Below are 27,814 nucleotides of genomic sequence, written 5' to 3'. Positions count from 1 at the left end.
AGAGAGTAGTTTGGGACTGAAAACAGGTTGGAGGGGGTTGAAACCAAGTTTGGAAGTTTGGGAGGAAGACCAAGACTGCATAAACAAGCCGGGGAAACAGAAGTTGATGTGCAGACTAGGAACCAATGTGAAGAACAGACTAAAAGGTGCCAAGGGGCCTAGGTTTGGGTAGGTTCCGAGACCGAGAAACAGAATTGTCTGGGGAAAAAGACTGGAAGGAAAGGGCACCTGCACTGTCCTCACGTGGAAACAGAGCAAAGGCCTGAAGTGTTTCACCCCACTTGCTCCTGCTCCATGTGTGCCAGCTGCTGAAAATGAGGCAATGTAGCCATCCCAGAACAGTACTGAGTATGCCTTCAGTGCTCTTCTTACGTTCTGTGCCCCGGGCATATTTAGTGGCACATGCTCTGTAGTGGTAACATTCGCCTTATCTCTGGGATATGAAGCTCATGGAGCAAGAGCAAATGTATAGGGCATGCTTCAGTATAGTGTTCTCTGTCACAGCACGGGTGGTGTAGACAATCTTTTAGATGCACAAAGGAAAACAGGCCCCCTTTCCAGAAGAAATGCAACCTAAAATCATTTAGGTTGCATTCAGCCCCTGGGCTGTGGGGGCTCCTGGTCCTTCTTTCCATGGCAGCAGTATGCCTTGGGCCCTCCCAGGTGGGCTACTAGCCTGCCAGGTGCTGCCCCTGGTCAGGGGCAGGTCACAGCCAGCTCCAGGCTTGGCAGGGAACTGTCCCCATGCAGGGAGCTCCCAGCCCGTGTTTTGCGACTGCAACTGCACAATTTTGATCGTGGAGTGGGGGTTGATGAAGCACATGCAGCCTGGAGGTGGCTGGGGACTGTCCTGTTTCTGTCAGACGTCAGCCAGATCTGGGTTGCATATGCAGACTTTCCTGTGTGGCCTGTGGCCAGTCCCAGGGTGGCCTGTGGCCAGGAACTGTCATGGCCAGGGGCAGGTCCCAGACCCATGCCCTGATTGAGTGGTCAAGGCATTGGGGCTTAGAAAGAGCTACAGGTGCATGGCAGGTCCCAGCCCCCTGCCCTGATCCACTGATGGGACCTCCCCTGAAGGTCTTCCCAAGCCCTGTGCCCCTGATCAGAGAGCCAGGGCCAGGAGCTCCTTGCTGCCAGAGCAGGGAGACATTTCCCCTCCCCGCCCCCTGCAGCAGCAGGAGACAGCTGTCTCCCAGCCCAGTGCTCCCAGCCAGTCTTTGGGCTAGCACCCAGGGGGAGCCTGGAGCTGCCACCAGTGGCCACAGGGGTGAATTGTAGGGCTGCAAGGAATTGGGAGCAAATCTGCTCCCTCTTCCTAGTATGTGTATATACCTACCCAAAAACCCTTACAAGGTATATCTACCCATGCATTTAAGTGTGACTAAATTTAATAGGCATTAAGCTAATGCTCATTAAGTGGTTATTGGCAGGTGTCTACACATGCAGGGACTTGGCATTAAAGTTAGTGCCAAGTCCCTGCTGCCTTGCCATGTGCCCCTAGAGGCTGGGTAGACTTGGCATTAAAGTTAGTGCCAGGTCACATTTACACGTGTGCTAATGTGCTTTAACTAAGCATGCCTAAATTAGATGCCTGCATTTGCAGGTATCAAGTCTAGGCACTATTAGCCTAATTTTGCCACTTTTAATGCACATTAAGTGCACACACGTGTAAATGCATCACTGTAATATGCATTAAATTAGGCTAATGCGAATGAATGTGTCTCATGTAGACAAGTAAATCTAGGCTGGAGTAAATACGTGTACAGACATGCCCGCTGGGTACAAAATGAGCAGGAAAGAAGAACTAGATCTATTGGCTTTATAGTTTTTACCTCTGAGTGCATATCTGCTGTATGTGTGCAGAGCACCACAGAATTCCTAACTTCTATTCTAGCAAAATGGATTCTTGAAAAGCCTCTATTCTGACCCACATATTAGTGAAAACTAGTACAAATATGAGTTAGCTCTCTGCATTATTTCATTTTATCCTAAATCTAATTTGTTCACTTTTTTTCTTGAGTGAATCAGTGTACTCCTTCTGCACTCACACAGACTGGAGAAAAAAAATCTGCTTTTTAGATGCTTCCCTAACTGCATCGAACAAATATTTTGACCTATTGTTTTCATCAAGACCAAGTTGGTAAAAATGACAGCTTTTGTACACATGAACTGGGGCCTTGAGTGAACGGGGTTTTTTAAAAATATTTTCCTGTCTGCATAAATATTTGCTCACAAGTTCTGTAATAGTTTCTTCTGATAACCATAGCACAACCATAAAGACAGGCTAATACAGGGCTGTCCAACTGGTGGCCTTTGGGCAGCATCTGGTAACATCTAGCCCCTGGGCTCTTGTCCAGCCTCTCCACCCTGATAGTTCCAGCTGTTGCAGCAACCAGGGTCTCCAGGCTCCTACCCTTCTCCAGCTTCTGGCTCCTACTTCTGATCCTACAGGTGGGGCAGTAGAACGGTGCTGCATACATCTCATGGGGTGAGATGGGCTGCCTGCATGGCAAGAGAGGGGCTGGGTTGCCCATATGTCACATATGCCCATGTAGGAAGTTACACTGCTCATGGTGTGTGTGTGGCACCCTGAAGTGCCATATACAGACTATGTGGTTTGTGCCCCCTCACTGTGAAGAAGTTCGACAGCCCCATTTAAACTGTGACACTGTGGGAGGCATGTAGAAATGAGTTCCCCAAGGTTACATAGCATATCAATAGAAGAGTTATGATTAGAATCTAGAAGCTTAATTGCAGTTTTAATTGTAAGTTCGTAGTTATATCAGTGTGAATAAGAAGTAACTCTTTCACAGTTAGGGTGACTTAAATGTAAAAGTGGAACAAGGCCCTGTTGGAGCTACTCCTATTGACACCATCCTAGTGGTGACCAGCTCCTCCATCACTTTATTCTCCTGTTTCATTTTTGGATGTAGAGTTTGCCAGAATACATTACTCTAGCATTCTGGATGCTTAATATCCAATTTTGCTTATAAAACTTTCTGGCTTTCTAGGTGAATCTGGCTTGAGTAACACTGGCTTTCCCCTCAATGAGAAAGAAGGTAGTGAGAGATGCTCCATTGCTATAGGAGAGGTGGCCATTTAAGGACATAGGATAATAAATAAGATTGGAAATAAAGCTTCTAAATTAGATGGTTTCACACTTCATTATCTCTTTAGATCAAGCTGTATATCCAACAGAAGAGAAAAACATATAAGATGGCAGAGCTCTAATATGCATAGGCTGCGGTAGTAGGTTCAAGGGAGATTCTTCTGTTACAGCATTAAAAGGGCACAATTTTCCTCTTGTACTAAGCTCTTCTGGTTCTCTGATTTGTACCAAAATCAATAGCACTCTGCACAGTGATAATTAAACCATTCCCTGAAATTAAGGAATTTATTGGAGGGAGAGTTCTAAAATTAACAGAAAGAGAGGCATGCACCCAAGTCATTAGATTTGAGTGTAGTACCCTTGCTTCATTTATCCAAGTTTGCAAATTTATTCTCTATCTTTGTTTCTGTGCATTTTAACTTTCTCCCAAGTATGAAAAAATAATCCCTATTATGCAATTTGAATGCTTTGATTACAGCCCAGATTTGATTTAGAGAATGCAGTTGTGTGAATGACAGGGATTTTCAATTCAGCATACAAACTGAAAATGATTTTAAAATGGAGTGGTGCAGATCAAACTGCATTTGATAGATTTTATTTTTTTCTTGTTGAAATGAAAAACCCAAGTAATTCATTTTGTTTGACACACAATGTTCAATTTGATTGAAAGTGAAGCACATCATGTTGGGAACTTGTAAGAAAAACAAAGGAATTGAAAGTCTAGATTGTAACATCTGCCAGAGTACAAGATGGATGCACTTGATTTATAAATCTAGTAGCTCAAGGGTTACAGCACTCACCCAGACTGTGGGAGACTCTGGGCTAAATGTCTTCCTCTGCTTGAAGGGTACCCAGACACTTAGCTACTGTGTACTCCCATAACATCCACTATTGTGACAAAGATGCATCTAGTCATGTAAGGTAAGCTTAAACCATTTTATGTTCAATAATAAGTCACTTGAGCACATAAGACATCTGACTAGCCCATATTTCTGAAAGACCCTCTCTTACCATTATCTGTCTTGACCCCCAGTATTTGCAATGTTAAAACAGTCTTATTGGTTTCTTTGTCTTGGTTTTTCAACGTATCTGTGTAAGAATGTCCATACTGTTTGCGTTGTCCTGTATGTTTCTAGGGATTTCTCTGCACTTTGTATTTCTGAGGTTATCACAGACTGAATTCTTATATAAGTAAATTCAGTTTGGTAATGTATGGTAAGGCCTTTATCCTTGCATCTAGAAATAATTAATGGTAAAATAACCTATTTAGCTAACAATTTTGGCCATTTTTTTGCCTTATTCCTTATTAATTGTGACGTGTGAAGAAATAAGGTACTTTCTTACCCTCATATTAGAATATTCACACAGTTGTGTTTGTGACTAACAATGCCATAATGCCTTAGCATGTGTTAAAAATGCAGGAGAGTTCAGGAAAAAGGCTGCTCAGGTTTCCAAGGGAGATATCCAAAGAGATCTTGTGCACAACATATTAACTGCTTCAGAGGAAGGAATATATGGTGGCCAATAACTTGGTCTGAATATCCTTAAACATTATATTTAAGATAAAGTATGTCTCCATTTGCAATCAACAACAACCACTCCTGTGAGCCATTTGACAGCAGCAATCATTATAGTGAGTTAGCAATGTATAGGAAATTCCTGTTCAAGTTTGTACCTTGAGGGGAATTTCTGAACAAATTAAAAGAATTTCAGGGAGAGGTGGAATAAAGAACAATTGAGTGAATTGTATTAGCTGGTATGAGAAACAAAATGAAAATATATCTCACCTATCAATAGTTTATGCAGTTTACACAGTTTTCAATTTATATGTATATATATAAATATATACAGGGAATTAATATGTTCAGTGTTTAATATCTACATAACCCTTTTCATTTCAAACTCAGATGAGGGAATCCTGAAATGATGAATAAAACAATTAGCAGGGGGGAAATACACAGTAAGCTGGCTGAATGAGTAAAATGTAGCAACAAAGAAGCTAATAAAAGAACTGCATTTCACAGTAGGAAAAAAGGAGAGAGCTCAGGGCTTGCAGCTGAAACCTGCGTTTGTTTAATGATAGTGACATGCAAAGTGTATAAAATGAAAAGGGGCTGGGTTGTCTTACATCCTGTTCATTGGAGAATGTCGCAGAATCCCAAAGTATCAACAACACGCAAGTCAGAGTTGCAAAGAGCTGCATAAATGCTGCCTTAAATCCAGGAAAGGGATCGCAGAACCACCCCTCTTCTGAAATTCCTGTTTGCTAGGCCCCTGATACACTTTACATGTATTGTGCTGCTGACTGATTAATTAGCCAATCAACTGATTGTCAGCCTCAGCCCTGGACAGCTCAGGGTCTCAAACCAGACTGGGATTGTCCAGGTCCAAGTCCAACAACCAGCTTATTGTCAGGCTGAGTGCATGTCTGGAACCTGTTGGGGCCTGGGGGCAGCCCTGGGCCTGGGACAGAGGCAATTTGTACCCAATCTGCAGGATCAGTCTGGGAGCAGCTCTATCACGGTGCATTTGGGATCAGAGGAATTTTCTGCTTTATCTCAAATTTTGTGCCTCCTACCATGCACATCTGGAATAGCAGGAGGCATGATGGTTGAGATGGGGCAGAAAATTTTTCCAATCCCAATCATGTCAATGTTTTAACATTTGCCAGAGGTCCTGGTATACACATCTTCTTGCATAACATGCCAGCTACTGTGAATCCCAAACAAAATGCATAAAACCTCAATCAAAATGTACTACATTCAAGGAATTGTGAACTTGGACAACCAATTATTCTTTTTGAATTTTCCTAAGTGCATACGTGCCTATATTTAAGGACAGTGGTGCTCAACCTATGGTCTGGCTTATAGAGCTGTCATCCAGGCTGCAGCGCTCTTCACAGATGTGGAAATTCGGTGGGGGAATGATGGCTGCAGTATGGATGACATGGGTCTGCACCACATTGGCGTACAGAATTAGGCTGGAGCCTAATCCACTAAAACCTTTGTTGTGCTTTAGTTCAAAAGTGTGCAGCCACCATTTTCTCAGTGCTGATACACATTTCCCCATTTATACAAATGTATGTGCTGCAGTGCTGGGCGCTTTTCAAAGTGCCCACCGCTGTGGTGCAAGCATGTATACAAGTGCCCCGGAAGTTTAGAATCTTTAACTTGGTATATGTCTCCTGCTCAGTGAGGAAGCATTGTTATACATGGTTTAAAAAAACTTTTGACTTATGATTTAATTTATTAAGATTTTAATAGGATTCCAAGTAACCAGGGAAAATAGATTTTTTTCACATTTCCTAGTAAAAAAACAAACATATCTTAGCAAACAGAGCATTATGAAAAATCACCACAGCATATGATGATACTTAGATAAGGATTATTGCTGATTTCATTCTCTACACAAGAATAAGTTTTTTAATATTCAGCGCCTATCTGTTGAAAGAGAGCCATATGGAACTTTACATAATGAAAAGCATAAACAGGTGGCCACTAGAAGCATTTAATTCATAGGCATCCCAATATAGGAGCAAAGTATGCAAGTCCACATGGTCCTTTAGCTGTCTGCTCTACCATTCTGTTACCAAAATTAAGGAAACCATCAGAATGTAAGATTAAGATTTTCCTTCTCTCAACCCTGATGGTGCCAGTCTGTATCAATCCAGAGGGAAAAGCAGACATCCAGTTTTGTCTGATTCTTCTTAATTACATTTTCATCTGAAACCTGCTTTCCAGAGTGGGGGGAGCGCATTAATCAGCTTCTTGGAGACATAACTGACTTCCGAGTAGCTTGGTAATTCTAGGAAAGCCAATAAAGCATTGAATTCAGTCACATACGACACATGAATCTCATAGATTTGTCCCCATCCCTGGAAAAATTCCTGTCTTCCTACCTGTATGTTGTCAAAGCATTCTCAACCAGGGGTGATTTTTAACCTTTTGGAGGTTGTGTCTTTGCTAACTGACACAGCAATGAAACCAATGTGTTTTGGTATGTGCTGGCTGCTGGGTAGTAGTCAGCTTGAGGTACACTCTGCTTATTCATAACCATGTTAAAAATGGCCACATTTAGCCAAATAGCAAAGGCTCCTTCATGTTGCTTGATCCCATTGGAGTCGAGGCATTTAAGGATGGTGTATAGCTTCCCCACATCGCTTCAGCCAGGAACACTGTGCCCAGAGGTCGTATGCGCAAGAAGGAGCTAGTTACACGTGGGCAGTTAAGTCTATTACATGGACAGCTGTGAGAAAGTGGGATTGTAAAAACCAGTTAACGCAGGCACAGTTAACTCTCTCTCCATTAAACACATGGTTCTTTTCCATTTAGGCTGCTGGCAACTGTACAGAACTATTAGTTGCCACAGTTACTAATGGAATATTTATCATACAATGTCTGAATATCATCAATATTTAGAACCAGCCACATCCCAGCCTGGTTATAAACTCAGTCAAAAGCTGTTGTGTATTGTGGATCTTACTGCAATGCCCTGTACAGTGAAAAAAAGAAAAAAAACCCAACACCGTATATGCACATTGTTCCTGCTACAGTGAAGGAATGATCACTGTGATGCTGTCACCAAAATGGCCTTCTTATTATACTAGAATCTTTGCTCAGTATGATGGCTACATCTTGCTTACTATCCACTTGTAGCAATGCAAACTATGTGCTGTGACTGATCCCAGAGATGGTCAATCTGGTGTCTCCAGGGGGACAGAAAAGAATCACATCTCTTCCGTAGTAAGATTGCACAGAATATCACACAAGGGATGCAGAACTAATGTAAAGTAGCTCTCAAACAGCACAATGTGACACTGTCCTATCCTTTCTCCACCACAGCTAGGAAGGGGGAGCTCCCTTGGGCTGGGAAGCTTTTGCCTATTTCTGGAATTGCAGTCTTTCTTGTACAGTCCCGACAAAAAATAAGGTTGAGAAATGGTGAAACAGAGTCCTAAGCTTTTTGTCGGTTGGACACATTTCTGTTGGGGAAGGATAGCCTGACTGTAATGGTGGGAACTGCATATTTTTTTTGCAATTAGCAGGTGCTTTGCAGACAACCATGGTGCTTGCTTTTGACAGTTTGGCCTAGAATTGCCTCTTAAACGTTATTGTTTCCTGGGAAATTGGACATTTGCTATGAGTATTCAAGAAGGCTTGAGTGTTGGTATCCCATTGTACAAGTGCCTGTATCGAATTCTTAAAGCTTGTGAGCAGGTAACTTAATCACACAGCTCAGCTAAACCCCATTGTACAGTCCCCTAAATTGTCATCTTCATCTAGGAAAGCCCACACAAAAATATATAAATGTGCAAATTTTTCTTGAAATAACAACACCCCTAGGTCTTAGAGAATCTCAGATGCAGCTTCTGCCTTGCTGTAATTCAGAGTTGTAATTACCTCAAGATAACCATACTGCTTCAGTGCCCAAGTACTGAATGCATCCATCTGGTGGCCTGTCTTACTAAGGCAAATTCTTTTCACTTGCTCTTATGATTCTGCAGGCAATTGGCTTCCTTTAAACACTTGGTTGAAGAATCACTGAACTCCATGTAAAAACGCATTGAATGTGAATATTTAAGGATAAACTTGGATCTTATCTCAGTGTGCAGACCTCCACTGTGACAAGAACACGGTTTGGGTTTGCTTGCAATGGATCTTTATTTTTCAATGAAAAATTAGTTTTCTCTAGAATGTGTGTATGTGTGCGTGTGCATGCACGTTAATTAGCCTTTTTGATGTTGCCTTCTTTGATGCTGCAAAGAAACTAAATGTGTTTTTTTCCTGTAAGAATTGGAGAGGGATGCTAAAACAACAGGTATATTATGTGGGCGTTGGAAGTAGAAATGACTAATATCCTGAGAGGCATCATCTATTGTTTGTGCTGGCCACTTCCAGGTTGGAGGAGATGTGGCAGGGTGTAGCAGGAAGCAAGACTTCTGTTACTTAAAAGGAAACTGAAGCAAAGCGAGCTGACTTAGTTACACTTGCTAGCTGCGGTGTAGCCAAAAGCCAGCAGCAGCATACACAAGGGACAGACCCAAGCTACTCAGCAGCTAAGAGCTGCCAAGAGCAGCTAAATGGCCACAGATTAAGCAGGCAGGTCCTCAGGTCAGGATGAACACACCTGTGATGGCTGCTGAGTCACCTGACTGGAAGGAGGCAGGGCTTAGATGTATATAAGCTCAGAGCCTCAGCTGACACAGGCAGTCTAGCCCTGGAGGCTGCAGGGGATGGACCTCCAGAGCAGGAGGGGCCAGGAGAGCTCCTAGCTGGCACCAGTACTACCTTGGGGGAGGCAAACCGAATGCTGTGGCCTTGGAGAGGAATGTGACCCCAGATAAGGGGAAGCCTTATTGCACTGACAGGTAGCCACTGTTTATGTTTGGACCCAAAGTGGGTTACTTGGTGTTACAGCCAGAAAGGCATATTCCTTTGTTACGGTTTATACTGGTGGTTTGGGATTGGGACTAGCAGAGGTGGTATGAAGGCCCTAGCCAGGCCCTCAGGCATGAGAGGGCCAGAGGCTAGGAGCTCAAGACATAGACCAGGCTTGAGCCTAGGGAAGGATTGCAGCTGAGTGCAACTCAAGCCAAATGGGGCCAGGGGGTCCCAGAGAAGGTAGGGCCAGGGTCCCAGACAGAGCCAAAGAAGGCTCTGTGCCCAGAGCAGGGTGAAGACAGGGCTAGGGGGCCCAAGACTAAAGCAATCAAGATAATTGCTGGTACCCACAAGCCAGGTCCAGTACAGTGGACTTGGGCTAGAAGGCCCAGATAGTGAAAAGGGGCGGAGGCCAAGAAAGCCAAAGCCCATACAAGGGAATGATTGTACAGTAATACCTGAGAGGCATAGGCATGGCTGTAGGGGAGGTTTGGAGACAATGAATAGTTCTTAAGGCTGTCAGTACTGGTCACAAAGTAGGATTAAGACCAACAAAGTCTGGGTGGGACCCACTGCTGGTCATAAGAACTGAGGGCTTACTCTAGGACCCTTAGGCAGCCTCCATTTTCTAATATTCAGTAGTTACATCAAGGTGTAGCAGGTGAGAAGAAGGGAAGAGTACCTTAGAGTCAGAGCAGCATAAGAGTTGGCCACCCCTGGAACCTGAACTTTGCCACAAGGGGGTAGATTGTTATCATGTTTTATTAGATAATCTGAATAACTTCAGATCTACTTGAAAAATATTTTTGTTGACCCAACTGAACGTGGTATATTATCAGTTTGCAAAACTGATTGAAATATTGACTTTTCAACATGCTTCTAGGTGAGAAATAATATTGACTGTTAAACTCATGTAGGACAGAAAGATTGTTTTTCACTGAGTTCTACTGAGAATTTTAGTTATCCTTCCATACGCTTTGTACAGTTTACCAAGGCAAGTCTATCTTTTATTGAATCAAGGTTGTTCACCCTCTTGTGGTACTTGGTGGCTTGCACTGCCTATAGCAATAGGCTGTGATAACATTTCAGTGGTCCACAAAGAAAAACAGTGATGAAAGAGAATAAAGTCATTGGTTCCAATGTATAAAAGTTATGAAAGAGAAATTCTAAATCTTTAATATCTCAGAAACCTGCACAGGTTTAAGTCACCAATTTTAATGCGATTCCTCATCTGTGTTATGTTACTTTTGCATGTAGTGTATTGATGTAGCAGTGGTCAAAAAGTAACAACGTGGAAATGTTTGTATTTAAACTTTTTTGTGTCTTTTTGCCCTTGAGTCATATCTGCTCATTTTACCAAAGAAAAAATAGTGTTACTGCTGCTCTCACTCCAGTTCTGGTGGAGCAGGATTCTACTCAACTTCCTAGATAATTAAAAAACAAAACAAGAAATCAAACAAAAACTTTATCTAAATTCCAGCTACAAAATCTTCATGAAAAGAAAAGTTGCAAAGAGCATAGCCATATTACTGAAAGGAGATGTTGTAGATTTCTGTTTCTAGAAGACTCTCCATGTACATTGCTGGATCAGCTGGAAGGCAGCTGACATCTTGTTTTGCATTTCAGATAGAGCTGCTGTAATCTCTCTCTCTCAAGCTGTCTACATACAAACATTACTTTTAGAATAACAGAATTCAGTTATTGTAGTACAAACTCTAAAGTATGCAATGTTTTGCAACGCTTAGTCTGAGCAGTTTGTAACTCTAGACCAGTAGGGGTTAGACTGGTTTAACAAATTCTTGTACAGTTTCCCTACTGATAGAAGTTACCTGCTGTCCTCCAGCATCCCAGTGTTCATTGATTTTTCTCTCCCCATCCCCACCTTGCACTTTGGACTGTGGGGAGATGTGGGGGGCCAAAACAGCTGTGTCCTCTGGTCATGAATCATACTTCTGGGCACCTGACCCTGGGCCTTCCCACACCCTGTCTCAAAGCACCCCAAGACCCACATGCAGACCCAAACACACAGAATAAAAGACCCCAAGACTCAGATGTGGACCCAAAAACCCAAGATCCCAAGAGTCAGGCACAGAGCCAAAATCACACAATAGAAGTTCCAAACTCTAGTATGCTACTACCCAGACCCCAGAACAACCCCACCTCTAGCCTGTGGGAGCTGGTGCTGGAGCTTGGTGTCCAGGGTGGGAGACAGAGAGATTGGAGTTGGCAGGCAGACAGTAACCCTGATGAAATCAGGGCTTGGGTGGGCATGGCTAGACTGGCCACTGCCAGCACATACCTGAACCATGGCAGTTCAGGGCATGGGCAGATGTTGCTGGAACAGTTGTTGCCTGCAGGTGGATTCCCTCGGGAAGGTAAGGCCTTGGGAAGGCATGGCTGACTGAGCTAGGACTGGTAGGTGATTACCGGCACTCATAAAGTTCATGGTTGGTGGCGCATGGCTAAACATCTTGGGGTCAGTAGTAGAAGCCTCTGGGAAGTTCAGAGATACAAGGAGTATGGCCAGCCATCTTGGGGCAGCAAATAGAACCCCCTGGAAAGTTGGGGACTTGGGAGGGCATTGCCAGTTGAGCTGATGTTGGCATATGGATGTCCCTGGAAAGGTAAGAGTTTGGGAGAGGGGCATGGCTAGTAAAGCCGCACACCCTCAACCAGCTTCAGAACTGGTCAGAGTGAAAGAGAGCCATGTACCAATACCCCAATGATGCACCCCTACCTATATCTTTAAGCCCAGTGGCCAACCCTGGCCCTCACTTACCTGGTGACATCTGGATCCCCGGGGTGCCATCCAACACCATAGCAGATCTTAGCCTGTCTTTCATTTCTGTGTACAACTGAGGACAGAATTGGGATGTTTAAGAGGTGATGAATCTTGTTACCAGCTTGAACAAGGAGGAAACCCAAGAAGCAACTTTGCAGTGGGCACTGCAACAAGGAAGTTTTCCAAGAGATTGCCAAAGAGATGAGAGTGCAGGGCCATGACTGGGAGTGGATATACTGCAGGGCTAGAACCAAATGGATGAAGACCCAATTCAGGCAGAATCATGATGCCAACTGGACCTCCAGAGGCACAAAGCATACCATGCTCTTCTGTGAGGAGATGCCCCATTTTCTGCAGAATGATAGGGCAGTTTTCACCCCCCAACACCTATGTCACCACTGGGGATGGAGTTGCAGCCAAGGCAGAGTCCATTACACAGGAAGGTAGGAGTCAACACTGTGCTGCACAGATGTGATGGGGATCCAAGTATAGAGGAAACCCTGAACACCATGGGGCAATGACTGAGCATGGACTACAACCACAGATAGGAGAGTGGAGTGGTAGTCAGCTGTTGGGTCTCTACAGCCCGTAGCCTTCAATCCAAGACTGTCACCTGAAGGTGCTTGTGGAAACCCTTCCTGTTCCCTTCTTGTGGTGCTGTGTGGCTGCTACTGAGAATCCCCTTGCTCAGAACCCCAGACTAGCCCATCACGGTGCAAACCTCCAAAGAGAATATCTCTGTGCATGAAGAGAGAGGGGTGGGCAGCAGTATTATGCATCCATCCTGGCTGGACAAAACACAAAACCAGACAGCTATTTGACCAGCCTTTTATTCAATACTGGCTAGATCACAGCCCCACTTCCCCCCTTTCCTGCAGTGAGGACATGAGGCACCCAATCCGTGACCCTGAGCAATTGGCACCTCATCAATCAACAAGTGTTGAAATAAATCTGGCTTAATCACACCACCTTGAGTTTCTCTCAAGGCATTCTTCTGTTGCTCAGAAGAGATGACTAATATCTCTCCCACCCCACCTCCCAATCCACCACAGAGGAACTGGCAGCTGCCCACAAACTTTAGCAAGGGTTATAAACAACCTTTGCTCTCCACCCCAACCTCCCATGCAACAAGTTGCTCCCTGGACCATAATAATAAGGTTGGTCCATTGAAGCACCCTTGCTACAGGCAGGCAACCACTGAACTCTGTACCCACTACTGTAGCCCATGAAAGATCATGAAAACAATTTATTTAATTGCCAGGAAAAGACATTTGACCAGTCCAGTTCCACTACCAAGTCTGTGGCTGCAAGGTGTCTCCAAGTCTCAGAGCAGAAGTAGTCACTGTATTGAACATTCAAGATCCCATGTAGCCCTGGTCCATTCCTAGAAAGAATGTGCCCTCTTCCTCCCCTCCATTACTTGGGATATTATTTAAAAAGTTTGATACATTTCATAAAGCCACAGAATCTCATGGGGACCCATGGAGGGACATGTCTGGGCCCTGGGCCTTAGTCCTATTGCTACAGAAAACTCTAGTCACAGTTGAGAGGTACCTAAGACCCCCTGGTCTTAGGGGGTGAGGCATCCCTTGAGCGTGGTCAAAGTTTGCATGGTCAGGGTCTCTGCAGAGAGAGGGGGGATCCAGTGCCAATGGACAAGGACAGACTATTCCCTTGGACGTCTCTGGGGAACCCACAGCCCCAGTGGTGGAGCTGGCTCCTGCAATGAACCTGCCTGCACCCCTGCAACCCTTCTCAGGGGACCATTGGGTTGGGGATCAGTTTTAGTTATCTCACCCCTTCCCATACTCCCTTTTCATTGTCTTTCATCAAAGTGAAGAGGAACTAATTTATACCATGGTTAGTATTCCATTGCTTTTATTAAAAAATACTTTTGACACCTGAGAACAGGTACACTGAGCCATGTCTCTTTCCTGTGCCATATAACCCCACATTCAGGTGCTTGCCCCTCCTAAGGCTGGTGTCAATCCAGGTAGGGTCTTCCTTAACTCTTGCCACCTCATAAAGCCCCCAGGAAATGAGAGGTTTCATGAACTGCAGAGATGGAGAAATTGAGGTAGAAACTTCAAGGTGGACAAGTTCCTCACTCAAGGCTGGGGTTCAGCTGCTCAGGGCTTTCAGCCTTCTGATGTCCACAGGCTCTACTTCTCTAGGGACTGCCTCCCCCATCCCAGTGGCCCAGAAAGTAATCCGCTATGACTTCCTGACCTGGACTGTCCTGAGCACATGCATTCTGACAGTGGCATGCTGTGGCTTGCTCCTAAATGCTATGCTTCCTTGGTGCTTCATTGGTATACTGCATGTGTACCTTCTCTCCTGCTTAGGCTTTGCTGAAGACTCAGGTCCTTAGTCTCACTGATGTTGTGTAGGATGCAGGTAATGGCAATCAGGTGTGGCAAGTACACCTCAGCCATGTCAAGGTGAATACTTGGAGCCCTCCAGTGTGCCTTGAGGCAGCCAATGGTGCACTTGAAGATCATGTGGAACTTGCTGAGGCAGTGGTTGAAGTGTTCCTTCCTGCGGTCCAGCTGCCTTGTGTAGGGCTTCATAAGCAAAGGGAGAAGGGTAGGCTGGGTCCCCAGCGATGATGAGGGGTGGGACAGTGACTCTGCTGACTTCTGTGCTGGGGGGCCCTGTTCTCCACCATCTAGGGGAGGGTGGAGTTCTGGAAGACCCATTCATCGTGGATGCTACCTGCCCAGCTGGCCAAGAAGTGCATGAAGCATGCATGGTGTTTGATAATGCGCTGCAGCATGGCAGAGAAGAAACTCTTCTACTTGATGAACTCTATGGTGTCTTGGGGAGGGCAGAGGCTGGGGATGGGAGTGTCATTGATGGGGGACCCCATTCAGCAGAGGCCAGAGATGATCTGCAGTGAGTTGGTGAGGTGGATGAAGTGGTTTTCCAGTACATCCTGGATGACCTTGTATACCTCTTGAATTGCTGCTCCAACCATGGCGGTTTTCATTCCAAACTGGTTGCTAATGGAGCAGAAACTGTTGCAGATGGTAAGCTTACAGGTGGCAATGGTGACTTGCTTCTCCAGTTACAGGTGGTCTTATGCTGATGTTTTGTTGCTCAGTTCAGGGGACCAGCTTGGCATTATGTCCCTGAAGGTGGCCTGCCACATGTAGTAGTTCTGCAGCTACTGTTTATTGTCTCAAATGCCCAGGATGTCCCACTCCAACAAACTTCTGCTAGTCTTATGGGTCCCTAACCACTACTCGACAGTCTGGAGGTGCTTCCACAGCACTCCAGAGTCAATGGCCTTAAAGAGGGCTTTAGCTTCCTCTGCCCGGTGGAAGTAGCCAATTCTAAGACACTTGGTGGCTGTAGGGTTTGGTAAGTGGCTCTACATGGGACACTAAACTTCTGGGTCCTAGGCTCCTGGGTAGCAAAGTGCATGCCAGCATGAGCATCTGCTAGGTCTTCTGCAGGCAGGCTTGTGTAATGTCCCACAGCCTCTAGCAAGAGTTGTGCAGGGTGACAAGGACACACCAAAGCTCCTGGGTCTGTGAGCACGTGTGCAGTAGGGATCCATGGCATGGTCTGGGCACAGAAAATAACATGCTTGCAATTCAGAGAGGGGACTTGCACTATTTCTCTTCTGGAAGCCTCTGGGCAGGATGTGAGAGAGGGGTCACTGTGAGGGGTAGTTCCTTGTGGCGCTGTGGTCCCCTGTGGTGGCCAGCCATTTAGGACTGCCCTGCTGAACTCTGCAATCTCCAACAGCCTAGGCAACCTGAAGGGCACTTTCAAATATATGCTGAGGGGCCCCCTATCTGCAGGCTGTTTCCAGTGCTGCCTGCCAATGCGTCTCCTCTCCCAAACACTGAATGGGGAGCTCTTGCAGTATGCTCTATCCACAGGGATTTAGACTGCGTTATCTAGATGGTACAGCTTAAATTAGTGCCTTTGAATGCTTGCATGCACACTTTTTCTCCCCTGCAGACTGTACATTTATTCTTTCTATTTTAGCTGTTTTCCTTAATCTGAACTGAAAGTAATGTGGGCTGAAAGCTACTGTTTTGTCTATTTGATACCATATCAGAGAACTGCTTTGAGGTTCAGATCCCAAGATGTTTTTGCTGGTTGGGCAGTAAGAAAAAATAACTTTACTACTATTGCATTTATTATGAAACTATTAAGGATAGGAGTCCCCTATAGCAGAGTGGGCTGTACATCATTTAAGTCCTAATTAATCCCCCCCAAAATAGGGTTTAACTGGGGGCCTAAGAAGATTGAAAGGGCTTGTGCTGACTAGTCTTATGCACAGGCAAAATGACCATCCTTAGAGCAAGAATATGAGAACTTCATGATGCTATTTTATAGAGCCACTTCCCTGGCAATATACCTATTTTTATGTTCTGTTTTGATTTTTATTGATACTCCCCTATAGGTTCCCGATCTAAAATTTGGCATGAGTTTTATTTCCATATTGCTAAAGTACCTTTGTATAACACAAGCTTCTTATTCTTAGGTCTTTATAAGATCGTGGTTGATAAAATTCCATACCTCAGCATTGAAGAGATTACAAGAAAGGTGTCTATTGGGTCAACACGACTGGGCCACCCCTGCTTCTGTTGCCAGGAGGATATAAAACTGGCAAGCCTCACCATCAAACAGGGTGAGCAGATTATGTTCAACTCCGTGGAAGAGGTCAATGGGACAATGACTGTGAACTGTGGGGTGGTAAGAAATAACCAGTCTCATTCCTTCACTTTGCCAATTTCACAACAAGGAAAGTTCTATGAATGTGAAGATGACCAGATTTATACCCTAAAAGAAATTGCTGAATGGAAAATCCCAAAGACCAGGAATCGGACTGTGAAACTTTTCAGTATTTTACATAGTTGGGACTCCTCTAATCCGTTTCCTGAAAATTTTGATGGCAGTCTGATTCTGGCACCAGTTTATGAAGTTCAGGCAGTGATGAAATGTAAGTAAGAATCAAAGTTAACCATTTGTCCTCTGTTCATGTCAGAAATATCTTTACCACATTCAAACTGCTCAAAATATCTACTACAAATTGTTTGATTGGGACTGGTATGGATGGTACTCATATATTTGCAATACTGCAGAACTAAAAATGGAAAAAGAAAGGAAAGAATGTTTTTTTCCTTGCACTTTCATCCCCACCAATTTAGTCATTAATGTCAAGTCCTTTCCTATTGGAATGTAGTATTACTATTTTTACTGACACTGCTATTCTCAAATTTTCTTTGAAAAGGAAAAAATATTTTAAGTAGAGTAGGGAAGTTCAGGGTTCACTTTCCAGGATCTCTTATTTAACTGGGTGATGAAAGGAAAACCATGCAATCATTTGTGGTTCAGTTTACCCATGAGTGACTGGTGCCTTCTGAATCTGGGAGACACCCGCAGAAGTTGTCGGCAGTGGCCCTCTCCGGGGGGCTCCAGCTCTACCAACAGCATCAGTGTTGGCCATCAGGTGGGGCACTATCCCTGTCGGGGGGGCACGTGCACCCCCATGCACTCCCTACCAGTCACCTATGAGTTTACCCATCTGTTAAATGGATATAAAGATGAGTATCTTTGGGTGCATCTACACAAGATGCTTTACTCAGTAGACTAATCTACTGCACAGTAGAGCATCACCATCTACATGTGTGTGCCATTTATTGCACAGTAAATTAGTCTGCTGCACAGTTAGCTAGTACCTGTAAAAGAAGTATTAGATTAACTGTGCAGGAGTGCTCATGTAAATGCTGACCAAGAGCAAATTTATTCCTGGCCAGCTACACCAGCAGGGTGCCAGAGGGGATGGGGCAGTTCTCTGTCCCCAGTCCTGGAGCCAGGAGCTAACAGTGCCAGGTCTGGGGAGCTCTCTGCTTCCCCCACCACTCCTGTTTCTTGGTAGCTGCTTCAGGAGCAGGACAGCTCCCAGTGAGCCCCCTGCTGGGCAGGGAATTGCTGCTCAGCATGGGACTTGCTAGCAGCTGCCCTACAAGTGGGACAATTTCCGGTGAGCTCCCTGCTGGGTGAGGAAGCTCAGCTAGACATGGAGCTTGCTGGCAGCTGTGTGTCTCAATATGTATGGGGCCAGGAGAGCTCTGCTGGCTGCAGAGACAGCTGTCTCCTGGCCCTGTGCAAGAGGCCAAGAGACAGCTGCTCTCCTGGCTCTGTGCACACTGAGAATAGACCCTGTACCACCTACCAGCCCCAAAGCTAGCACCCCAGGGGAGCCTGGAGCTCTTTCTGGCTGCTGTGGGAGGGGGGTGGGGGGGCAGAGCAGAACAGGAGCAGTCCTTTACTAGGTTGCTCCCATTGCTTCCAAGAGGGTGCATGTGTAAATAAACTCCTGGGGAAGGCTTACTGCACAGTATTTTACTGCATAGTAAGCCTATATCATATTAATAGCACATGTAGATGCACTTTTTGACACCAAACCCATTATCCAGATAAGGTTATCTGTTTGGAAATGTTAGCATATTTTTCACATATTATACACCCTTGTTATTAAATTATGGCAAGATTCCTTCCTTAAGCCCCAGACCTGCATTTAGACTCACTTAGGGGTATTCCTATATCCACTTAGATCCAACAGTATGATTAAGCCCCAGTAAAAATCAGTTTAGTGTTCCTAAAAACGACCAGATGGTATTGAGATAACATGGAGGCACTTGTCTCACAACCACATAACCTGATGTATACTTTACTTGTTGCTTTTATTTGTATTTGCATTCATATGCTTAACAGTACAATCAACATTTAAACTGCACTAAATGTCTCTAAATTACGTTTAAGCATCGTCTTGAGAAGTAAACTTCATTGCATATGATTAGCTACTCACTTATGAACTGAGAAATGGCTTTTTTCTTGGAAGCCATAATTTCTTAGAAAAACTATATGTAGTTATAGAAAAGAAACACAAATATACTCTGTTCTCAGTGAAATAAAGATGAGGTTTTTGATTAAATGTTCAGATGCTGTTTCCAGGAATTAAATATGTATAGCTCTTTTAATAATAACCAGGTAAGTTTATGAAATTCCCTTGATAGTGCTTTCACACAAAGTATTCATTTGTCATATTAGTGTAATTTATGCTTAATTCTTACTAAACATCCTAAGTTTGGAAACATTTCTTCATAGAGCTCAAAATGTTTGGCTCCTGATGCTGGTAATATGACAAAAGCTGAGTGGAAATAAACAGATGCTGAGCAGCTGTCAAAAAATATTTTTATAAAAATACACGTTCTGTGTTAGGTTTAGTGAAGAAAGCATTCATATATTGTAATATGAGATAAACCTGTAGAATATAATATGCAGCCCAAACAGATATATATAAATCAAGAGAGTTAATGTAGAAAGCCCTTAAATAATGTACTTTTGTTAAACTGTACTTATATAAATATTGCTTTGTGATATAATATCCAGAGCCAAATTTTCTAATCAGCTTCACCCATGTCCTCAAGTTGGAATATGTAGTAATGAATACATACAATTTGGTAAATAGGAATTATTATTGGGTTTAGGAATTAGTAACAGATCAAATAATCTAGTTCAGTGACCTGTCGATATAGTGAACCGTCACATGCTTCAACTGCAAAAACGCTGTGGTGGGCAGTTATGATATAGTCTTCCAGTAGGTGATGATCCGTTTCCTAACCCTTATCAATTAGTGGTTGAGTTATACTCAGCAATATGAAGTATAACGTCTCATCTTTAATGCAAATATTATTTGTATCCTAATTGTAGATTTTTTCATTTATCCTTAGAGATGTCAACACTTTTTAATGCTACTAGTTATTGCCTTCACTAATATCCTGTGATAATAGGTTCAACAGATTAGTTATGTAATATTCATTCCCTGTAAATTTGCATTATTAACAAGATTAGCTAGAGCACCTCCATTGCCTTTTTCCTTATGTTGTATTATTTCTTGTACCTCTGTCTTGTCTCATTTCCTGTTCTATAAGATATCTTGCTCCAGCATATCTGATCAATGTTTTCAATTAAAATGTTTGTGCTGGCAAAATTATGGGCCCAAATACAAATTTTACAATATTTCATAGTTTTACAGCATCTTAAAGATGTCTTTAGTTCGGGCCATGGAAAAAGTACATTTTACTTCAATGACAGTATGTCTCTTTCTTTTTAGTTCGAAAGGATATAGTTCATATCCTCTCTGATCTAGACATTGAAGTCAAGGATGTAACAGACTTTTATGATATTAACTGTTTTCTTCAACCGTTATCTTTGGAAGATGTGTTTGAAAAGACAGGCAAAGAATTTCCTATGGTTGCTGAGATTATAGAGGGGCCTGTACAAAGTAATCTACTTTATAATTTATTCTACCCTGGGAAAGAGATCATCATTCACAAAAAGTATCAGGCATCAAGAGTCCTTGCATCTGAGATCAGGAGTGATTCTCCTAAAAGACATTTTTTAATTCCTGCCAGCTATAAAGGAAAATTTAAGCGAAGACCTCGGGAATTGCCAACTGCCTATGACCTGGAGATAGCAAGAAGTGGAAAGGAGCAACTTCATGTGGTAGCAACAAAAGCCTTTGACTCTCCACACGAGGAGCTGTTTTCTGTTTCTGTTGGAGACCAATTCATAGTACAGCAGTGTCAGACTAGTGAAGTTGTATATGAAGGAAGAAAAAAAGTGGTAGATGTCTTGGCCTGTGAACAAATACTAAACAATGCCTATGAGGAAGTGCTGCTTCCTATGTATATGGAAGGGGGCTTTGTAGAAGTGATTCATGACAAAAGGCAGTACCAGCTTTTAGAGATTTGCAAAGAGTTCCGCTTGCCCTTTAATGTCAAGGTGTCAGTGAGGGATCTTTCCATTGGAGAGGACATCTTGGCTGCTGTGCCTGGCTTGCAGCTTGAAGAAGAAATCACAGACTCTTACTTGCTAATCAGCACTGTCAGCAATCCCACAGACAGTTGGGAAATTCCTGTGTATCGTTTAAATATGTCTATTCATCTGCTCAGCAAACCTGTTAAAGAAACTGCATCCTCACCCACTAGGACTATTGTGGAAGAAATTAGTGAAGAACAATATTATATGGTAAGGAGATACGAAAATCAATCCCTACATCCACCACCTAGACCTCCCAAAAAGCCAGCAGCACTGGGTCCCAAATGTCTTCTTGCTGAACCAAGCCAAAGTGCATCTGATACTTCTCTGAAGGTAAGAGAGATGTATTATGTATTCTAGTGGAGGGATGTCACTGTTTTTATTGATTTTATATTGGCTTCTGTTTTTTAATTTAACTGGTTTATCTTCATGCAGCATTTTGGATGTTGGAATTGAATAATCTCTTGCATCAGTCTGTAGGTGAAGGAACAGTTTGGGAGTGATAGTAGCTAAATGTTTAAAAATGAAGTGTATTTTGATACACAAGAATAAAATTGTTCTGGTAAAAATCACAGACTCAATCTCTCTCACACACACACTCATTATTGATATATTTCTTAGGAATATATCATACTGATCTCAACAACAAATAGAGTTTGAATAGAAAGCACAGATTTTTACAAAGCTATAGAAGTGCCAATACTTTACTAATGGGAGAAAAGCATATACAAAAATGCCCATTGTAGAGTAAATATTACATTTGCTTAGAAGCAGCAAACCCACAACAATCACACTTGTCATTTGTTTTCATTATTGTTTTTAAATAGAATGAGTGTCTTAGTAGACCCCAGTTAGGACATGAGCACAGTACCTTTCCAGACTATATGTAGTTTATGGAACAGCAAATATTCCTCTCTTTCTTTCCTAAACATATACAACTCCATCATGTCATTAAAAATACACATCTAAATAGCAATTTTTAATCAATTAAAGAGAATATGGAAAGAGGCTACCCCTGTTTCTTGTTTTCCCTCTCTGAAGCTTTGCTTTCCAGTTCTTTCTTGAGGGGTAGAGGTCAAGACCAGCAGCTGCTGGAGAAGGCAAGGCTAATGGCAAGGCTTCAGTAAGGCATGTTGGCAGGGAGTGGAAGAAAGGCAAGGCCCAGGTTTCAGAAGGAGTCTGTGTCAGACTAGGGATGTATGTGGTCTGTGTGCATTTTGTATTGCAAACTCCAGGAATGGGGGTCTACTTAACTCCCTGTCTTCTGCTTCAGAGACAACTGGACTGTCAATCAGAAGAAGGCAGAATGCTCACTGTTACCACTGCGTATGTGGTCTGAACTAATAGTGGGTAATGCAAGATGTTATTTTTCTTTGACTAGAAGGGAGCAATTAGTATAAGAGTGAGATAAATGATGGTGCCTTTGCACATTCATGAGTGATAGTGGTGACCTTAGGCTTCAGCTGCCAGGCACAGAGGCACATTTAAGGAGAATGTTCCAAAGGATGTTTCTATAAATGCTTGTAATAAATACATAATACATTACAGTCAGAATGCTCAACCCATGCAGCTTGGTAAATCCTCCTTTCCTGGAAAGGTGAAATAAGTAAAACATCTTTTATTCAGAAGATTAAATGCTCTGAGACCCAATGTAATAGATTTAGAGTCACACAGAATGTATTATCTCTTCCTCCTGAACAGACAGTTCTTTGAAAGGACCTGGAACTAAGCCAGTATTTTTTTTGCTGTGGCCCTCATTTCACCACAGTTACAGAGGAGGCTACAGCTTTTTCTAAACATACCTGTTAAATCTGAAGGTTCAGAAGAAACTGGAGATTAAGCCTAAATGACAAATAGCCTTCTTTGCATATTTTCTGACTATGCTTGCCTCATTAGCATACACAATAGCCAGGGTCCTGATGAACAGAAGAGCCTGACAAGACTGTAACATGGGGTGAGCTTTACAATCATAGGAACTGCTAATGCTTCTAGCTGGCTCTGGCATCTTGCCATTGATGATCAGGTAGCTTTGGCAGTTCCTGGAAATGATGTTCATATTTGTTCCTTGTTGTGGACTGGTAGGGGGAGAGGTTTGTGTTTGCTAAATAAAAGTCATACTATGCTTTTGGATATTTGGGTTCATGGCCTTGGTGCTGTGTCCTGCTGCCCTTGGCTGGCAGGAAGACTTAGCTACCCCATGTCATCACTTGAGGACTTGCTGACTGGGTTAAATGCCTCCAACATGATTTAGCTCTGGAGACCCTTTCATCCTCTTCCCCTATCATGGCTGTGGAGTAAATATGGATTGTAATACTGAGTGGCGGGTGCTCTGTGTGTCCCTGCCCACTGCACAGAGGCATAAACGGGCACAAACCCCAGTGACATAACTCCTCTCCAGAAGACCTCACTGCTGTACAGGCACTGAAAATGCTGTTCTTCCCCTTTTTTGAGTCCCAAAGTGCTCAGAAGTGTTGCTCTGTAACAGCTGCCACATTTCACCTATGAGGGGGCTGTATTGTTGCACCAATGCAAGCCCTTTAGGTACAGTATACTGAGATCAGGTGAAAGAGACTGAATACATGCAATATATTTTAGGGGCACTAAAAGGTTGCAAATTGCAGGGCAGCATTTGTCTCATCATTAAAAAGATTTGCTTTTTCCTTCTTCCCAAATTTTTACCCTGTGAAGAACAGGTAAGAATAATGATAATGATCATCATTTCGCCATCAGAATCTCAAATTCCAGTCCTCTTTCTGCTGGTGCAGCAGCAACTGCTAAGCAAATTGCTATCTTTTGTCATCCAAAGGGTTGTGGCTGAGGAGGGACATAGCACAGCTGAAGAAGGAGACTCAGGAGTATGACATCCATAAGACTGACTTGATGATAAGTCCTCAAATCCAAAAACAACATCCCCTCACTGTGTCAACTATCTGTCAGATGCATGTGGGTGGCAGAGATACAGATGTTTTCAGGCTGTCGGGATTTTATATCTGCCTATGATTTCTGAATCGCATGAGAGCATCCTCCAAAAACATCAAAAGGTCCCTCAGCAGGAAGTAAAATACATCCTAGTGTGAAAAAGAAGTTATTTCAGTCCCTTCAGACAGTTACTCTTTGAAGCAGCAGGGAACTGTGTAGCCCTATAAATCACTTTACGCTGTTTGTCCCTTTAAAATCAAGCATAGAGGACTTTGCTTCAGCTTTCCAAATGGATAGAAAATGATGTCAGCCACGAATACACAAGGGAGGTATCAGAGCTAAGAGCGTTGAATATGCCCTAAGACAGGGAGAAGAAATTTCTTGGGATAGGAGATTGTTCAACTAGTATGATGGGGTATAATTGCAAAGGGCAAACGGGAAAGTGTGTTATATGTTGCTTCCTCTGAGGCAAAGGTCGTCTTGTTTGTGGTGTCACAAAGCCATTTCTGATTGATTTTGTCATACTGACTTCTGATTGATTTTGCTATTTCATAGTTTCTGTTCAGTCTTCTACAGTGCAAAGTTTTCCCTTTTAGATTTAAACTTCATGTTTCAAAGTCTGCAAATGCCATGGATCTTTTACTGTTGATTGTTAAGATAATCACTACCCATAGTTATATCATAAAAAGCACACCTTCCTTATTCTATAATCATCAGTTTCAGGAGACCAGGGAGGTCATTTTTCCTAGTATTTTCCTAAGTCAATCACCTAATGTTTGTGGATATAACAAATTTCAGACTGTATCATTCTTTCTTGACTTGTTCCTTCCTCACTCACTATGATCAGTTTTTTTTTCATTGAGCAAGCCCATAGTAATCCATCTGAAACCATGGGCTGTAGCAGCAGAGATCAGAATTTGAGATGCAGAAGGAACCTAAACCCTTCTCAGCACTGGTTGGTCATCTCCTGCCTTGTTATTCACTTTGGATATAGCTATGGCATGTCAGGTTTTTTCCTTACATAGTGATTGTCCCCAACCTGATTGAATTAGTCGCTTCGGTGATATTAACATTGACAACCAAAATTTGTAGCTTTTCCCCATAATATGCTGTGAGAATGTGTCTCAAATCGTGTCCTAGAACAGGAATTCACAAATATTAGCTGATTCAATGGAAGTGAATCTATTTTTGTTTCTAGCTTCTTCAGCCTTTGCCAAACACAGCCTTGAAAGAAAGATTTAATAAGTTTATATGAACAGCTAGAAAAAAAAGGAGGAAAACAAGTCCTGTTTGAGGCAATCTTTCTATTAAGACCACGAGCACCATGAACAGAATTATTCTGAGACACCCACAGGCAAACAACTGGAGGTAACTGCTTTGAGGCAACTGCATGCAAATGAATAGGTGTCTTGGGAAATAGCTGCCCAGATATGAAGCAGGATAACATTTCTTGGGTTAGGAACTTAGGGCCTTGGTCTGACCAGAACAGTTGTTCATCCTGGCCTTGCATCCTACAGCAGGTCACCCAGGCTGGTTAAAGCTGTCCTGAGGCCTCCAGCAGGGCCTAGCTCTCCACCTACTCAGCTGGCGTTATACTTCTCCCCTATAAACGCTTGACATGGAGCAGGAAGTGCGTGGGCAATGGGGCTTAACCTGATTCCAAACTGTTTTACTGTTTCCTCTGGCTTGTGCTCTGACTCTGCTCTCTGCTTGATCTCCAGGCTTCTTTCATTGGCTTTTTCCCTTTCTCTGCTCTCTGCCTTGCTTCCTAAAGTGGCTTGTTCTGAGACCTGGTTCTTGGACTAAGGTCCTGACTTCATGACACAACTTATCCCTGAATTCTGCTCTCTTTTTCTGACCCGAGTTTGTACCTCAGTAGACCCAGACCTGGGCGCCCAACACCTTGCATGACACAGATTTACCTGACTTTGGTGTGAAGTTACTGCAGCTCCCCACCCCCAGTCTGGCAACAGGGAAGGTTTCCCAAAAGATCCTATTGGCAACAGTGGGCATTGGATCAGACCTTTTAACCTTGCATATTTCATAGTGAGACAGTTTTATTAGGGTGATATATTTTATTGAACAAACTATGTAGTAGACTTAGATATGCAAGGCATTCTTTGTTAGGCTGATAATGTCAGGTAGTCAAGTTGACCTATGCTTAGTCATCTAGTAGAGATACTGTACACATTCGAGAATCAAAAGACTTAAAAAACCTAACTATCAAGTATCTGGCTATTCCTACATATGATTTTTTTTTAAATGCACCTCTGATATTAAAAGTTTCTTAGTGATCAGCTAAGGAAAAGTAGCATGTCCAAGTGCACAACTCACTATGACTGCTGTCATCATTGGCAATCCCTTGATTTGAGGATGATCACTACCACAGCTCATTGATGGGTCTTGAGATGATTTAAGAATCCAATTCTTGAGCCACAGATCAGTCTACAGAAATTGCAGGTCTTTCCATAGGGGAGAGTAGGCTGCAGGCTGGAATTCCTCTCCTTTTCTTTCCTCTGCTCTCTCTTGTCTGCTTTGAGGGCAAGATGCTTTACCTCAAAATGGTCTGCTGCTTGGTTGATGTTGCAGTATCACTGAAGTTGGTCATCAGCCAGCTCCTCCCAACTCTTGATGTTGGCATCTGTTTTCTTGAGGCATGCCTTCAATGCCTCAGAAAGAATTCCCTTCTTGCTTTTTGTCAGGCCACTGTGAGATCTCAGCCCATCAGTCAGCTGGGAGAAGAACCCTTGTTTTGGGAGCTGAGAGCCAGGCATTTGCATACAGTATTTAGTCCAGTAAGGTTGGTGCTTAAGGATCACCAACTTGATGCTGGTAATGTTGCCTTTAGCAAGGTTGCTGGCATTTGTGTGGTTATCTTCCCATTTTCTGAAGGCACTGTTGGTGATACCTCTCCAGACTCTGGAGATGATGATGGTAGGTCACCCACGTTTTACATCCATTAAGGACAGTGGGGATGTTGACTGCTTTGCAGACCTGGATCTTGGTGTCTTTCTGGAGATAGCAATAGATAAAGATATACCAAAACAATTTCCAAAAGGAAGTACTTGCCTGCTGGATCCTGTGCTGGATCTCCTCATCAATGTTCACTTTCTGCCCAGAGTTTGATAGGCTTCTCCAAAAAGACCCAATGCAATCTCAAGGTTTTCCCTCAGCATGTGTACGAATAGTGCAGTCATCAGCATATTAAAGGTCCAGGATGGTTATTTTGAATACTTTGGTCTTTGAGTGAAAATGACCCAGATTGAAGAACCCTTCATTCATTCAGCATCCAGTGTCAATTCTGGAAGGAAGGCAGTTCTGAATAAGAACCAGGAAGACTCCCAGAAAAATGGAGAAGAGAGCTGGGGTGATGATGATCCTTGCTTGACCCCAGTTCAGATGACAAATAGATCTGTTTCCGGTGCACTGCATAGAATAGTCACAGTCATGTGGGCCCATTTTGGATCTTACAAACAAAATACAATAAAGATAGCTGAGAATGTGTTTGCTGCTATTCTCATTACAGAATTGCCTGAAATGGTATCAAGGAAACATGTGATGCAAACTGTCTTCAGGGAATTCATAAGCATTATAGAACTTGTTGGTAGAGTGAATGAAATTAAGGCAGGCATAAATGAACATTTAGATATGCTAACTGATGTAAATAAATGCTTTAGGTGGATGAAAACAAATGCTAACAACATTTTATGGATTGGAGAAGAGGGAAAGAAGAAACAGCAAAATTAAAAAGATGTCCAGAAGTAAAAGCACAGAAAA

The 27,814-nt window shown here is 43.1% G+C and overlaps 1 protein-coding gene across 2 annotated transcripts in view; it reads left to right on the top strand.

Moving 5' to 3' along the window:
• Positions 1-27,814, top strand: part of THEMIS (thymocyte selection associated) — a 129,128-nt gene that overhangs the window by 30,075 nt on the left and 71,239 nt on the right. For both annotated transcript variants that reach the window (XM_019479475.2, XM_019479474.2), the window contains exons 3-4: positions 16,773-17,231; positions 20,412-21,451. In XM_019479475.2, the coding sequence (XP_019335020.1) occupies positions 16,773-17,231; positions 20,412-21,451 (1,499 nt within the window). The remainder of the gene's footprint in view (positions 1-16,772; positions 17,232-20,411; positions 21,452-27,814) is intronic.

The sequence above is a fragment of the Alligator mississippiensis genome, chromosome 1 (genome assembly GCF_030867095.1).
Source record: "Alligator mississippiensis isolate rAllMis1 chromosome 1, rAllMis1, whole genome shotgun sequence".
In the NCBI taxonomy this organism is placed as follows: domain Eukaryota; kingdom Metazoa; phylum Chordata; order Crocodylia; family Alligatoridae; genus Alligator; species Alligator mississippiensis.
This window is presented reverse-complemented; position numbering and strand designations above follow the sequence as displayed.